Genomic DNA, 13,546 nt, shown 5'->3' on the forward strand with positions numbered 1-13,546 from the left:
ATATATATATATATATATATATATATATATATATATATATATACACACGCACTACTATCCAAAAGTTTAAGATCACCTACAAAAGTTTGTTTCGAAGTGGAATTTTTAGTTCAATGTTATCGATTTAGATAAATTTTTAGTATAAAAAGATGGAATAACACATTACATAAAGTTGGGGTTTATTCGATATGGAATAACACTATTTCTACATATTTTATAAGCAAATAGTCATATTTCTTGATGGCAAGCTTATTTGGGAATGTTGTCAAAATCATTTTAGCGTCCACTTTCTGGCAACATTACAATACATTTTGATTAATTTACACTCCTTATGTGCTGTCGGTTGAGATAACATCACTTAATGACTGCGTTAAATGTGCTATTGTTTCTTTCAGGCTCAATTATTAAAAATAAGTAAAATTAGTGAAATTCCTAAAAATCAACCTAAATGTGGACAAAACCAATAATTTACCACCTGAAAAGAGACAAAGCATTATCTCATTATGTGGTGAAGTTTTTGAGAAATAGCCAAAAAAGTTAAAGTGTCCTTCACTGCCATCCACTCCACCATTGAAAGATATAATGAAACGTCCAAAAGTGACTTCTAAATCACAGGATAAGTTCATCAGAGTCACCAGTCTTCAAAGCAGGTGCCTGACAGCAAATGAAATCACTGCACAAGTAAGTGAAGCCAGTGAAGCTAACATGTCTCCTACAACTGTGGGGAGAAGACTCATTGCTGCCAGTCTAAATGGCCATTGTACTGCCAGAAAACCACTGCTTCAACCAATGAATAAGCGTAAGCAACTCATATGGGGCAGAACACATCAAACCTGGACCGTTGATCAATGGGAACGAGTCCTCTGGACTGATGAATCAAAGTTTGAAATCTTCAGATCCCGGCATAGAATTTATGTGAAGTAAAGAATTGGTGAACAGATGACTCCTGAGTGTATAGTTCCAACTGTAAAGCACGGTAGGGGAAGTGTGATGACCTGGGGGTGTTTTGCAGGCAATAGTGTAGGGAATATTCATCGGGTAACAGGAATATTGAACCAAAACAGGTATCACTCTATCCACCAGCATCATGCCTTTCTATCTGGGATGAGATTGATTGGTGATAATTTTGTGCTAATGCAAGACAATGATCCTAAGCATACTTCTAAGCTATGCAAAAACAATTTACAGAAGAAAATGGATGAAAAAAGTTGACTGTAATTGAATGGCCAACCCAATCTCACAATTGCAATCCCATTGAAATTGTGTGGGATGAATTGGATTACAGAGTCAAAAAGTGCAGAAACCCTTTGGACAAGAAGAGTGGCAAAATGTTACCAGCAAATGTTTGCTTTCATTGGTCAAAAGAATGACAAGAGTATGCTTGGCAGTGATGTAGGCCAAGGGCAGATATTTCAATGAGTCTAAGATTTAGAGATTTTCTCTGGTTTTTCAGTTCTGTTTAGTTACTGAATTTAACTATACATTAATAAAATATTTCAGCAGAATCTCTGTTATTTCCATTTTGTAGATGTTTTTTCAAAATAAGTTTAGGTGATCTTAAACTTTTGGATAGTAGTCTATATATATGCACATACACATATTTATGTAGATATATAATACACATGTACATATGTGTGTGTATACATATATACAAGGGGGTTCTGAAAAGTTCCTGGCTTTAAGGGTGTCACAAAAGGCCTGGTTGGAGGCCCAACATTCTGAGTTCTTTTACAGGACTTAGAAAAACTGAAGGACCACTATAGTAAGTGTATGAATCTGAGAGGGAATTCTTCCTGTATTTTCTTTTACCCAAAGCCAGAAACTTTTCAGCAAACCCTTGTATATATGTAAGTATACACGCGCACACACACACACACACACACACACACACACACACACACACACATATGGGAGTGTGGGGGGAATGTGTAGAAGTGGAGATGAGAAGTGTGTGTGTGTGTTTGTCCCTTGTCTTGATATCATACACATGATATCATTCATTTCCAACCTTCCATTAATAAAAAAAAATGTCTGGCCATTGGGAGTTACCTTGTTTAGAAAACAAGTGAGGGTTGGTGACAGGAAGGGTATCCAACCATAGAAAATCTGCCTCAATAAATTCTGACCAACCCATGCAAGCATGGAAAAGTGTATGTTAAAATGGTGGGGAGGGAGGAGGAGGAGGAGGAGACCACCTGTCTCCAAAATTTGTCGGATTTTGCCAATGCTAGAAGTCAATATGATTAATTATTTCTAAATATCGTTGGCAGTTTTACGAGTTACTAAAAAAGGAATTATGGGTGCTACAGGTAAATATATCTAATTAATAATTCAGATAATTTAATTAAGCAATTTCGTGAAATAAAAGCATTTCACCTGGTGGTGGGGGTGGTAGTGGTGGTCATCATCGTGGTGGTGTCGTTGTTGTTTATGTTGTGTTTTTGCTATTGATGCTATCAATGTTCCTGTTTAACCCTAGGTCAGAATTCATCAACAAATCTATGATCAAAAACATTCCCATTGCAACCATCTTGTCTTTTGTTTTTTTGATTGTTTTACTTCTGTCATTGTCTCTCTAGGATTACATTATCAAACATGGAGTTGCATTTTTTTCATATATAAGTTATGAGTTTAGTAAAATTTGGTCGCTATTTTTAGCAGACCATATATCTATGTAGAGGTTTCTTCACTCAGTCATCATTCCATCAGATGAAGAGTGTTTTTAAGTAAACTCCATATATATATACCCAACTTTTTTTATATATATATTATTGTGTTTCAGATTCTTATTCTGTTTATCTTTTTTACCAAAAGTTTGACTATCAAATAAGGAAGAGATGGAAAATTTATATTTATGTACCTTGAGTGGTCTGTTGTAATGGTTCAATCACCATCATTTAACATCCATTGTCCATGCTGGCATGGGTTGAACAATTTGACCTGAGTTGGAATACTGGAGAGCTGCACCAGGTTCCAGTCTGATTTGGCATGGTTTCTACGGCTGGATGCCCTTCCTAAGGCCAACCACTTTACAGAGTGTACTGTGTGCTTTTATATATGTGGCACTGCACGAATACTTTTATATGGCACCAGCATGAGTGTATTTTATGTGCCTCCAGCACAGGACTCTTATAGGACAATCCTCTTCACCAGAGTGAGTGGCCTTAACATTTCTGCTTTGGAGTATGGGTCTTCTTGAATACAGTTAGGTGCCAGGCATCTCAGTCCTTTGTCATCTCGTCTGAAAGTTTGAGCACCCTGAGGTTGTCATTCAGTACTTTGTCCCATGTCTTCCTGGGTCTTCCACTTCTACGTGTTCCATCTACTTTGAGAGACTGGCACTTCTTTATGGAGCTGTTAGCAAGATGAATGCAAATGTGGCTCAATATATTTGACAATAACTAATAGATAAATGAAGAGACACAAATGCACATACACACACACACACACATGTGCACGCACACACATACACACACACACACACTCTCCCACACACACATTCACACAAACACACTTTGACACCAAGAAATTATCCTGTAAAACTTAATTTTTCTCAATACCCATCTGCGTTTCATATTAAATGTATGTACACCATTGAAAGGTATGGTGGTGTGGTTTTTATCCAAGAAAAAGATCTCTTCAAAGACTTATGATGAAAATGTAATACATATATATGTAATTAACGCAATGGCCATATTTGATAATGTAGTCCTAGATAGACAATGTCTGAAACAAAACAAAACAAAAGAACAAAAGACAATATGCTGTATATCATACAGCATATTACATTAAAATCGTCATCTGTGTATCATACAAAATGTATACATATTTTTAAAAGGCATAATGCTATGGAATTGTTTTTTCGTATGTGTATTTCGTGTGCAAGATTCTTGATGTGGATACATTTGTTGAAAGAAATACAATTAAACCTTGGGAGAGGCATTATGCCGGTAATAAACACACGCACTGGTTCAGTCCTTTAATAATTTATAAACAGAATATAGTTTGTTTGTTTTTTTTTGTTTTATATATGATTTGGCATTGTTTTAAAACTGGAGAGACAAGTTACTGAAGAGATTGCAAGAGTGCAATGAAATGATTTAACAAAAAAACTATATACTGTTTATAAATTAATAAAAGACTGAACCAGTGCGTGTGTTTATTACCGGCATAATGCCTCTCCCAAGCTATGGAATTGTCTCAGACAAAATCCTTTCATAGAATTGTTGTGTTAAATTCACAATTTATACCAAAGCAAAGGGAAACTCATCACAACAGTGACTCTTGAGAGTGTTAGACCCCTTCTTGGGTCTTGTCAGCAATGTGTACCCATTTGTCATATGCTTGAATGAAATTTATGCCTCGATATAAGAAACAGTGAATAATACATTTGCTGATATTGCAAAATGCTTGCCAGGTTGTGAAAAATTCAGTGTAAGCAATTCAAACATTATTATATTAAAATTGCTATCTGTGTAACATACTAAAGGTATACACACAGCAGGAAGGCATGCTGCTGTGGAATTATCTGAGAGAAAAACTCTTTTTAGACATGTTTTGCTAAAAATACATACATTTAGTATAATACACTGATGGTTATTTTAAGTTAATACTTTCTGTTTCAGTTGGACTCACCAAATATCAATATGTAGAGACTTATAAACATCACACTTATGACATATAAACGTGACAGTTACCATATAAGTGATTTAACACATTTTGGTCAAGTTCACCTGCATGTATATTGGGGTCATGGAGAGGTAGTGATCAACATCATCATCATCAGTAGCAGCAACATCATAACCATCATCATCATCACCGTCACTGTCATCATCACTATCATCATCATCACCACCACCATGATAACCACTACCACCATCATCATCATTACTTATATTTCTAATGCATTTTTTTTTTGTAAAGGTATAATTGTCACAGCATTAATTTCTTTCTCTATACATCTGAGACACTTGCATATGTCCCAGCTCAAATATATTTGCTACTGTTTCAAATTTGTATGATTAAAACATTAATTCCTCTATTTCAGATCAATATATCTGGTGGAGCAATGAATCCTTGTCGAGCGTTTGGTCCTGCTGTCATCACTGGAAACTGGACTGCTCACTGGGTAAGTAAACAGACATAAGAGAAGAGCTTCATGCAACAGTCCCAATAGTTTAAACCCACAAGGACAGTTTAACAAGAGTAATTTCATTTGACTATATTCCCGGAAGCAGGTAGTTACACAGCTTTGTGCTTATGGCAGACATATTGGCAGAAACATCATTATTTTTAGCCATAAATGCAAAAACATGGTCAAAGAAAAATGATGCCTACAAAAGCATACTTGTGAATTGAAAGGATCAGCAAAACAGTTAGTATGGTGGTTCTCTGTTGTAGGGAATTAGTAATAATGGTACACCCCTCCCACATGGCGAATGGAATAATCTAGTCAATATAAATAAGAAGTATGTGAAGTACCAAAGTATGTAGTAGACAGTCAGAGATAGTTGTGTCTTTACTGGTTTCATTAAGTATAGTGTATACCGAAGTGGGCATCATAACAAGCCAACATTGTATGGATGCAACAGTGGTGACGAGGATTTAAACAACTCATAAGGAATCAATAAACTTGACAAGGATTTAGACAATTCATGAGGAGTTAACAAACTCATAAAAGTTTTTTGTTGTGTACATTTTATGAAAAAAATTGTAAAATTATGGGAAATTTGTTGACCGATTTGCTCAAGTTGCAAAAACAGCAACAACAGCAACTGAAAGAACAACAGCAGCAGCTACTACTGCAAGAACAACAGCTGAAGCAACAACAACAACAACTGAAAGAACAACAACAACAACAGCAGATACAACTGCGAGAGCAACAACAGAAGCAACAACAACAACAAATAATAAAACAGCAACAAATGCTGCAATTACTGAAGTCGTCAGGAAAGTTAGAAAAAGTATTCTCGACTGACTATGCCACAAACTCCTTAACAGAGTTCAAATACGAACCTGATAAAGGAGTTACCTTCGAAGCATGTTGTTGTTGTTGTTGTTGGCACTCCGTCGCTTACAACGTCAAGGGTTCCAGTTGATCCGATCAACAGAACAGCCTGCTCATGAAATTAATGTGCAAGTGGCTGAGCACTCCACAGACACGTGTACCCTTAATGTAGTTCTCGGGGATATTCAGCGTGACACAGTATGACAAGGCTGACCCTTTGAATTACAGGCACAACAGGAAGTAAGAGTGAGAGTAAGTTGTGGTGGAAGAGTACAGCAGGGTTCGCCACCATCCCCTGCCAGAGCCTCGTGGAGCTTTAGGTGTTTTCGCTCAATAAACACTCAAAACGCCTGGTCTGGGAATCGAAACCATGATCCTATGACCGCGAGTCCGCTGCCCTAACCAATGGACCATTGCGCCTCCACACCTTCGAAGCATACTACAGAAGATATGAGCAAATCTTTGAGAAAGAATGTAAATATTGGAACGATGAGATGAAAACTGGTGACAACAGAACACAAATGATACAGTAATTATGTACTCCCAAGAAAACCTTTGGACATAAACTTTAGTTTCGGGGTATTTGCCCCTTATCAATGTGGAGTAGCCAAACCCAGCTCATTGTTCAACACATGTTGGAATTGTTTGAACGCAGAGAAAATCAACAACGAGGACTACATCACATATGCCGGTAGAGTAAACAAGGAATGCAAGAAGTTTAAGCTGGATGAATTAACGCCAGATATGTTCAAATGCCTGATTTTTACACAGGCAATTACTGCCAAAGAACGCAGAAGTTAGAAATAGAATTCTCGCAAAGCTGGAACAAAACGAGGATGTAACCCTACAGCAAGTGTCAGAAGAATGTGAAAGGATAGCCAAATTAAGACACAACACAGAGGAAATTGAACATAAAGATTATTTCCAAGTAAAGCAAGTGCAAAATAATCAGAATAGAGAAAGTGTTTTCTAAAAAAGACAACAAAAATCAGGAAATAAACCCATGTTGTGCATGTGGAGATATACACTGGAGAAAAAATTGTCCATTTAAAAAAGCAGAGTACTTTCGTTGTGGAAATAGAGGACAAATAAATGAACGAAGATGACAAAACGTCAGGACACAGGAAAAAGAATAAATAGTATATCATCAGAAGAAATTGGTAATATAACAATGAGGAAATTCATGAAGGTGAAAATCAGAAATACAAGTGTTAAAATGAAATTAGACACAGGAAGTGATATCATCATTATAAACGAAATATGTCGGTAAGCTGAAATTAATTAAATCTAAAAATGTAGCACATGGTGTTACAGGAAAAAGATTATATTTTTTTGGTGAATTCATATGTAATGTAACATTTTGAGGTCAAACAAAAAAGGCAAAGATATACATATTAAAAGATTCACTTAATATATTTGGCACAGAATGGATGGAACTATTCAAATTGTGGGATATGCCCATAAGTGTGGAAATATAGTTGGTTCAGTTAAAGGTTTGAATGTGGCTGAGGGACTAAGACAAAAAAATGCAGTAAAACAAAGTGGAAAACTTGTATGTAAGCCAAAACGAAATTTAAAAATTGCCACAATAAAAAATAAACATTGTTCAAAAGTAGGTATTCCATGGTCGAGAATACACATCGATGTTGCTGGTCCTTTAAATGGTTATTACTACTTAGTGATAGTTGATAGTTTCTCAAAATGGCCAGAAATTTGTAAGTGCAAAAAAACAACCTCCACAATGGTGATAAACTTTTTACACACATTGTTTACTACATTTGGCATCCCAGACAAGATAGTGCCTGACAATGGAATGCAACTTATGTCTATGATTTTTTTAAATTTTGTGAAACATTTGCAGTAGAACATGTAACTACTGCATCATACCATCCCAGATCTGTTGGACAGGCAGAACGCTTTGTCGATACCTTCAAAAGAGCCCTTAGAAAATCAAATTAGGAAGTCATGGATGAGGTAGCTCTACAACAATTTTTAAGAGTGTACCATGTGACACCAAATCCGAATACACAAGCAGGTAGCTTACCTGCGGAGCTGATGTTTGCAAGGAAAGTCAAATCAGTCTTTGATAAATTGTTACCTGGCAAGAAAAGAAAAAGTACCAGGGAAGATATAGTAAGATGCTTTAAAGCTGGTGAAAAGGTGTATATGAGGGCATTCAAGAATGGAAAGTAGAGTGAGAAGATGGCGTAATTACCAAATGCATAGGTAAAATGATGTAGTGGGTAAAAAGTAGAAAAGCCATACAAAAGAGACATGAACCAACTGAAAAAGAGATTCGTGGAAAGCGAACCAAAGTTGGAGGAATTGATGCAATGGTTGTACGATACGTTCCTAGTACCAACGCCACTGCAGGTGATTGAACCCAGGTGTACAAGTGAGAGGAAAAGAAAACATACAGAGTTCCTGAAAATAGATGCCAAGCACGAGAAATATTAAACTGAATGATAAAAAATAAATGAACTCAAAAAAGCAAGGTGGCGAGGATAAAAAAAAGAATTATTGCTAAATAAAATGACACTTCCTAAGAAAAACTTAAAAGGGGAGATGTTGTAGGGAATTAGTAATAATGGTACACCCCTCACACGTGATGAATGGAATAACCTAGTCACTATAAGTAGAGAGAAGTGTGTGAAGTACCAGAGGACATAGATGGTCAGAGATAGTCGTGTCTTTACTGGTTTCACTAAATATACTTTATACCAAAGTGGACATAATAACAGGCTAACATTGTAAGGATTATAACATTCTCAAACTGACAAATACCTTCCCCTCCTTCTGCTCTTCCATCTGACCTTCCCTCTGGCATTGCCTCTTCCCCTCCTGCCCAAATTATTATTAGTGCTCCAGTATATGCAAATGAAGCAGTACAAAATTAAAACAGCTATCTATATGCCATACTTAATGTATATGCACCATTGCATGCTTAGAAGCACAATATATACTAAAAGGAGATGTTAGGTTATCCCAGCAGCACCCTGTAACAATGCCAGATGCATTTCAACCTTCTTGAGCCTTGTCAATGATGTATACTTGCAGTCAGCCACTTGCCTAGACAAGATTTGTCACGTCTGATATAGGAAACAATGGATAATGCATTCATTGGTATTGTGAATAGCTACCAAGATAAATAAGTAATTCGGTGTGTGCAACTGAAGTACTAGTAAATTGAAATAGCCATCTATGCATCATATTTAATGTATATACAAGCATGGCTGTGAGGTAAGAAGCTTGCTTCCCAACCACATGGTTCTGGGTTCAGTTCCACTGCATGGCACTTTGGGCAAGTGTCTTCTACTATAGCCTTGGATCTGATAGACGGAAATTGAAAGAAACCCATCGTATGTATGTATATGCATGAGTCAGTCTGTGTGTGTGTGTGTGTGTGTGTCTGTGTGTGTGACCCTACCACCACCACTTGACAACTGGTGCTGTTGTGTTTATGTCCCCATAACTTAGTGGTTTGGCAAAAGAGACTAATGGGCTAAGTATCTAGCTTTTACTGGAGTTGATTCATTCAGCTAAAAATTCTTTAAGGTGGTCTCCTAGCATGGCCACAGTTTAATGATTGAAAAAAGTAAAAGATAAAAATACACTATTTACAAGCAAGTTACTGTGGCTGACTGTAAGTATACATCATTGACAAGGCTCAAAAAGGTTGAAATGCATCTGGCATCGTTACAGTGTGCTGCTGGGATGACCTATCATCTCCCTTTAATATATATTGTGTTTCTAAGCATGCAATGGTGTATATACATTAAGTATGGCATATAAATAGCTGTTTTAATGCAGAGGTCTTTTTAAAATGTTTTTTGACTTGACCGGTTTCACTTTTTTAAAAAAAGATTTTCAAAAGTAAAGTGTAAGGCTTTGTGTAGCCTTTATGATGTTAAAAGTTAGTTATCATAGATGTATTAAAATACTGTGATAGAGTCTTTGACAATGATAAGAAAATGTTAAGAGAGGCTTTGTGTTTAAACAGTTTGCATAAAAGTGTTCAAAATAGGCAAGTTAATAATTGTTCATAAGTTTATCAGAAATCTTTATTGTTTATAAGCATATACACAGAGAGAATTTGTAGACAGTATTTGATAGGAAAAAGCGTGTATTGCTTTGTCAAAAGTTCATCAAAAATCATAATCTTTTTTAGAATTTTAGGAGAATGACCAACTTTTTTTCTTTATCTCCAATCCTTACAAAACACACATACAAGACTGGAGATGAAGAAAAAAGGTTGGTCATTCCCCTAAAATTCTTATAAAAAATTACGATTTCTTATGAACCTTTGACAAAGCAATGCATGCTTTCTCCTATCAAATACTGTCTACAAATTCACTCTGTATAAACAATTATAAACAATTATGATTTCTGATAAAGTTATAAACAATTATGAACTTGCCTATTTTGAACACTGTTATGCAGATTGCTTAAACAAAAAGCCTCTCTTAACATTTTCTTATCATTGTCAAAAACTCACTGTATTTTAATACATCTATGTTAACTAATTTTTAACATCACAAAGGAAACACAAAGCCTTACATTTTACTTTTGAAAATCTTTTTTAAAAAAAAAAATGAAACCGGTCAAGTCAATAAACATCTTTAAAAGACCTCTTCATTTTCAAATCCTCTTCCCTATATATTTTCACTTGTGCAGTACCTTCCCATGCTAGCATGGAAAGCTGACGTTAAACGAACAATACTAGAGAGAGATGAAAAATTATCTTGACAGTGGTTAACAAGAATGCCAGATGCCTTTCAGCCTTCTTGGACCTTGTCAATGATGTATACTCGCAGGTATGACTTGTGCTGCGATTTTGTTTAAAGTGAAGTAAAGTTGCATACTGTGAACCTCACTCTTTTATTTGTGACCACCTACAATCCAGTGACAAGACCAGGTCTAGATGATTAGGGATGAAGACAAATGCAGGAGATGACCATGGTGTTTTATTAACCTCATCTTCCTCTCTGCACTCCACAGTGCATTGTTGCAACCTTCCTCTCCTTTGAACCATGAAGATTTCTTCTGCATAGACTCAAAATCCTAAAGACGTCTTCCATTTTTCCTTGATGTAAACCTATACCCTCTTTGTTGTTCTTTCACCTCATTTTTGAGATTTTTGTTTTGTTTTGTTTTTTCTTAAGCTATGCATACATACATTACAGATCCAATCCATCACCGGAACAGTAAAAATCTGTAAAACTTTCCAGAAGTTTATCATTTAAATATATATGAGCATGTCTAGATATGCAACTATATGCATGAGAATACATACATAAAACAGAACATACAAATCTGCACATATACATTCATAGAAACAAAAATACCCTGTTGTTGATATTAAAATTCCAATGAAGGAGCTTTGAATCTAGATTAGAAATTGGCTCTTTCTCTATTGGCAAGAAATCTTGAAATAAAACTGAACAATGACATCCATCCATCCACACATACATACATACATATATATATATAGGCAGCTGAATTTAGGTGGGGGAGGGCGAGTCTTGAAGATGATCCAGGGCCTTGCAACTGTCACCATCGAAGAAAACAGAGCAGATGAGGAGGAGGAGGGTACATGATCTATAAGTTCAACATTAGTTCACCATAAATGGTGAACTAATGATGAACTCCTGCTGACCTCTACAATGACACAAAGCTTTTATTCTCTGTCCCTCAGAACAATATCAGGTCTGTGGTATTTGTAGCAGCTTCTTGTTATTGGAATGCATAGTTTATCCATTCATTTTTATTGGTCTTTTATTATTTCCATACAGGCCTACTGGATTGGTCCACTAACTGGCAGTATCATAGGGTCAGTATTATACGACAAGATATTCTCAACCAGAAAAACTGACAGCATTTCCTACCAATGTTGCCTGAGGAAACGAGACAAGAATGATGCCCCATCTCGAAGCACTAGTGCCGAAGAAATACCAATGAAAAATGAAATAATGACTGATGTTGATGCTGCATGATAATCAGCGTTGCATGAACACCAAAAATGCTTTGTTGCTAACTTGGTAAACTTCAGTGCTCTTAACTCTCCTAACTGGATTTTATTCCTCCATTCCAATAAACCAACAGTTCCAAATCTTTTTGTATCACAACTCATACTAGCAAAACAAAATTTCTATTTTCTTTTTTTTATATATTTAAATGTAAAATAAAAAAAAAAAAAGCAATTATCCAAAAATTTCATAAAATTATTATTTGATACTTTTGCTAAAATATTCCTTACTTTCTGTTTGAGGTAAGTGCTGCATTGTGATTCTAATGATGCCAATGGCTTGTTAACCCTTTCATTACCATATTTCTGCTGAAATATAGAACTTTTCCTTCAATTAATTTTCTAAATAATTAAGAATTTAGCACAAGAATTTTGTCATTATTAAGCTTGGAACTTAAATTAACATAAAATTTTTGATGGAAGATTTGAATTTAGATTGTTTTATGAGAGGATGCTTGTGTCCTAGAACCAGAGGTAGTTTCAGGTGGGTTGGTAACAAAAGGGTTAAAAAACACATTTTCATAGAACCTTTTGCATTTCATCAAAGACTTCAAAAACTGACTCTTTTTAGAATTATATTGTGACCCAATTTGAACTGCAACTCTTATATTTAGGAACCATTGCAATTACCATTAGACCAGCTACTAAAACTGTTTACATGACTACATGAAGAAAAACTTAGGAAATATAATTAACACTATACATGATGCTTTCATTTAGCAGAAATTTATTTGATACGGAAAACTGGAAAAATGTTATTTTATGTTTTTAATTTTTAATTTTCTTATTTTTTTAAGAAAATATCTAAACAGATGTCTTTATAAATAATAATGTTGAAGATGATAATGAAATTCTATAAATTGATTTATATATATATCTATATATTTATAAATTTATGTATTTGTTTTGCAAGTTTCCTGATGTGAAATCATGTGTTGAATCAGATATTGTTATATTTAGGAATGGTCATATTTTTGTTGCCAAATAAACACACACACTGTATATTCATTCTTCACTTGCTTATTATTGTTCATATTTTATGTCCATTGTCTGGAAATCTTTCATCACATATCCTTTGAACTCTTCAGTGATGCTCCATCCCAATAATTATTCTCTCCATCCAGAATGATAAGAAAGCTGAAGTGAAGAACAAGTATATAGAGTGGTTAATTTGACAAAAATTGAATTTGACCATCTCCAAATAAAACAATATTTATAAATTCTTATTTGTCACATGTGGAGGCGCAATGGCCCAGTGGTTAGGGTAGCGGACTCGCGGTCATAGGATCGCGGTTTCGATTCCCAGACCGGGCGTTGTGAGTGTTTATTGAGCGAAAACACCTAAAGCTCCACGAGGCTCCGGCAGGGGATGGTGGCGAACCCTGTTGTACTCTTTCGCCACGATTTTCTTTGACTCTATCTTCTTGTTTTTGTTGTACCTGTATTTCTAAGAGCCAGCCTTGTCACACTCTGTGTCACGCTGAATATCCCCGAGAACTACGTTAAGGGTACAC

General features: G+C 35.5%; 1 protein-coding gene across 2 annotated transcripts in view; it reads left to right on the plus strand.

The window, feature by feature from the left end:
- LOC106881426 (aquaporin) overlaps nucleotides 1-12,896 on the plus strand; it is a 93,467-nt gene extending 80,571 nt beyond the window's left edge. For both annotated transcript variants that reach the window (XM_052970501.1, XM_052970502.1), the window contains exons 2-3: nucleotides 5,048-5,128; nucleotides 11,800-12,896. In XM_052970501.1, coding sequence (XP_052826461.1) covers nucleotides 5,048-5,128; nucleotides 11,800-12,000 — 282 coding nt within the window. In that variant the 3' untranslated portion in view covers nucleotides 12,001-12,896. The remainder of the gene's footprint in view (nucleotides 1-5,047; nucleotides 5,129-11,799) is intronic.
- The last annotated feature ends 650 nt before the right edge of the window (nucleotides 12,897-13,546 follow it).

The sequence above is a fragment of the Octopus bimaculoides genome, chromosome 9, assembly GCF_001194135.2.
Source record: "Octopus bimaculoides isolate UCB-OBI-ISO-001 chromosome 9, ASM119413v2, whole genome shotgun sequence".
Taxonomy (NCBI): domain Eukaryota; kingdom Metazoa; phylum Mollusca; class Cephalopoda; order Octopoda; family Octopodidae; genus Octopus; species Octopus bimaculoides.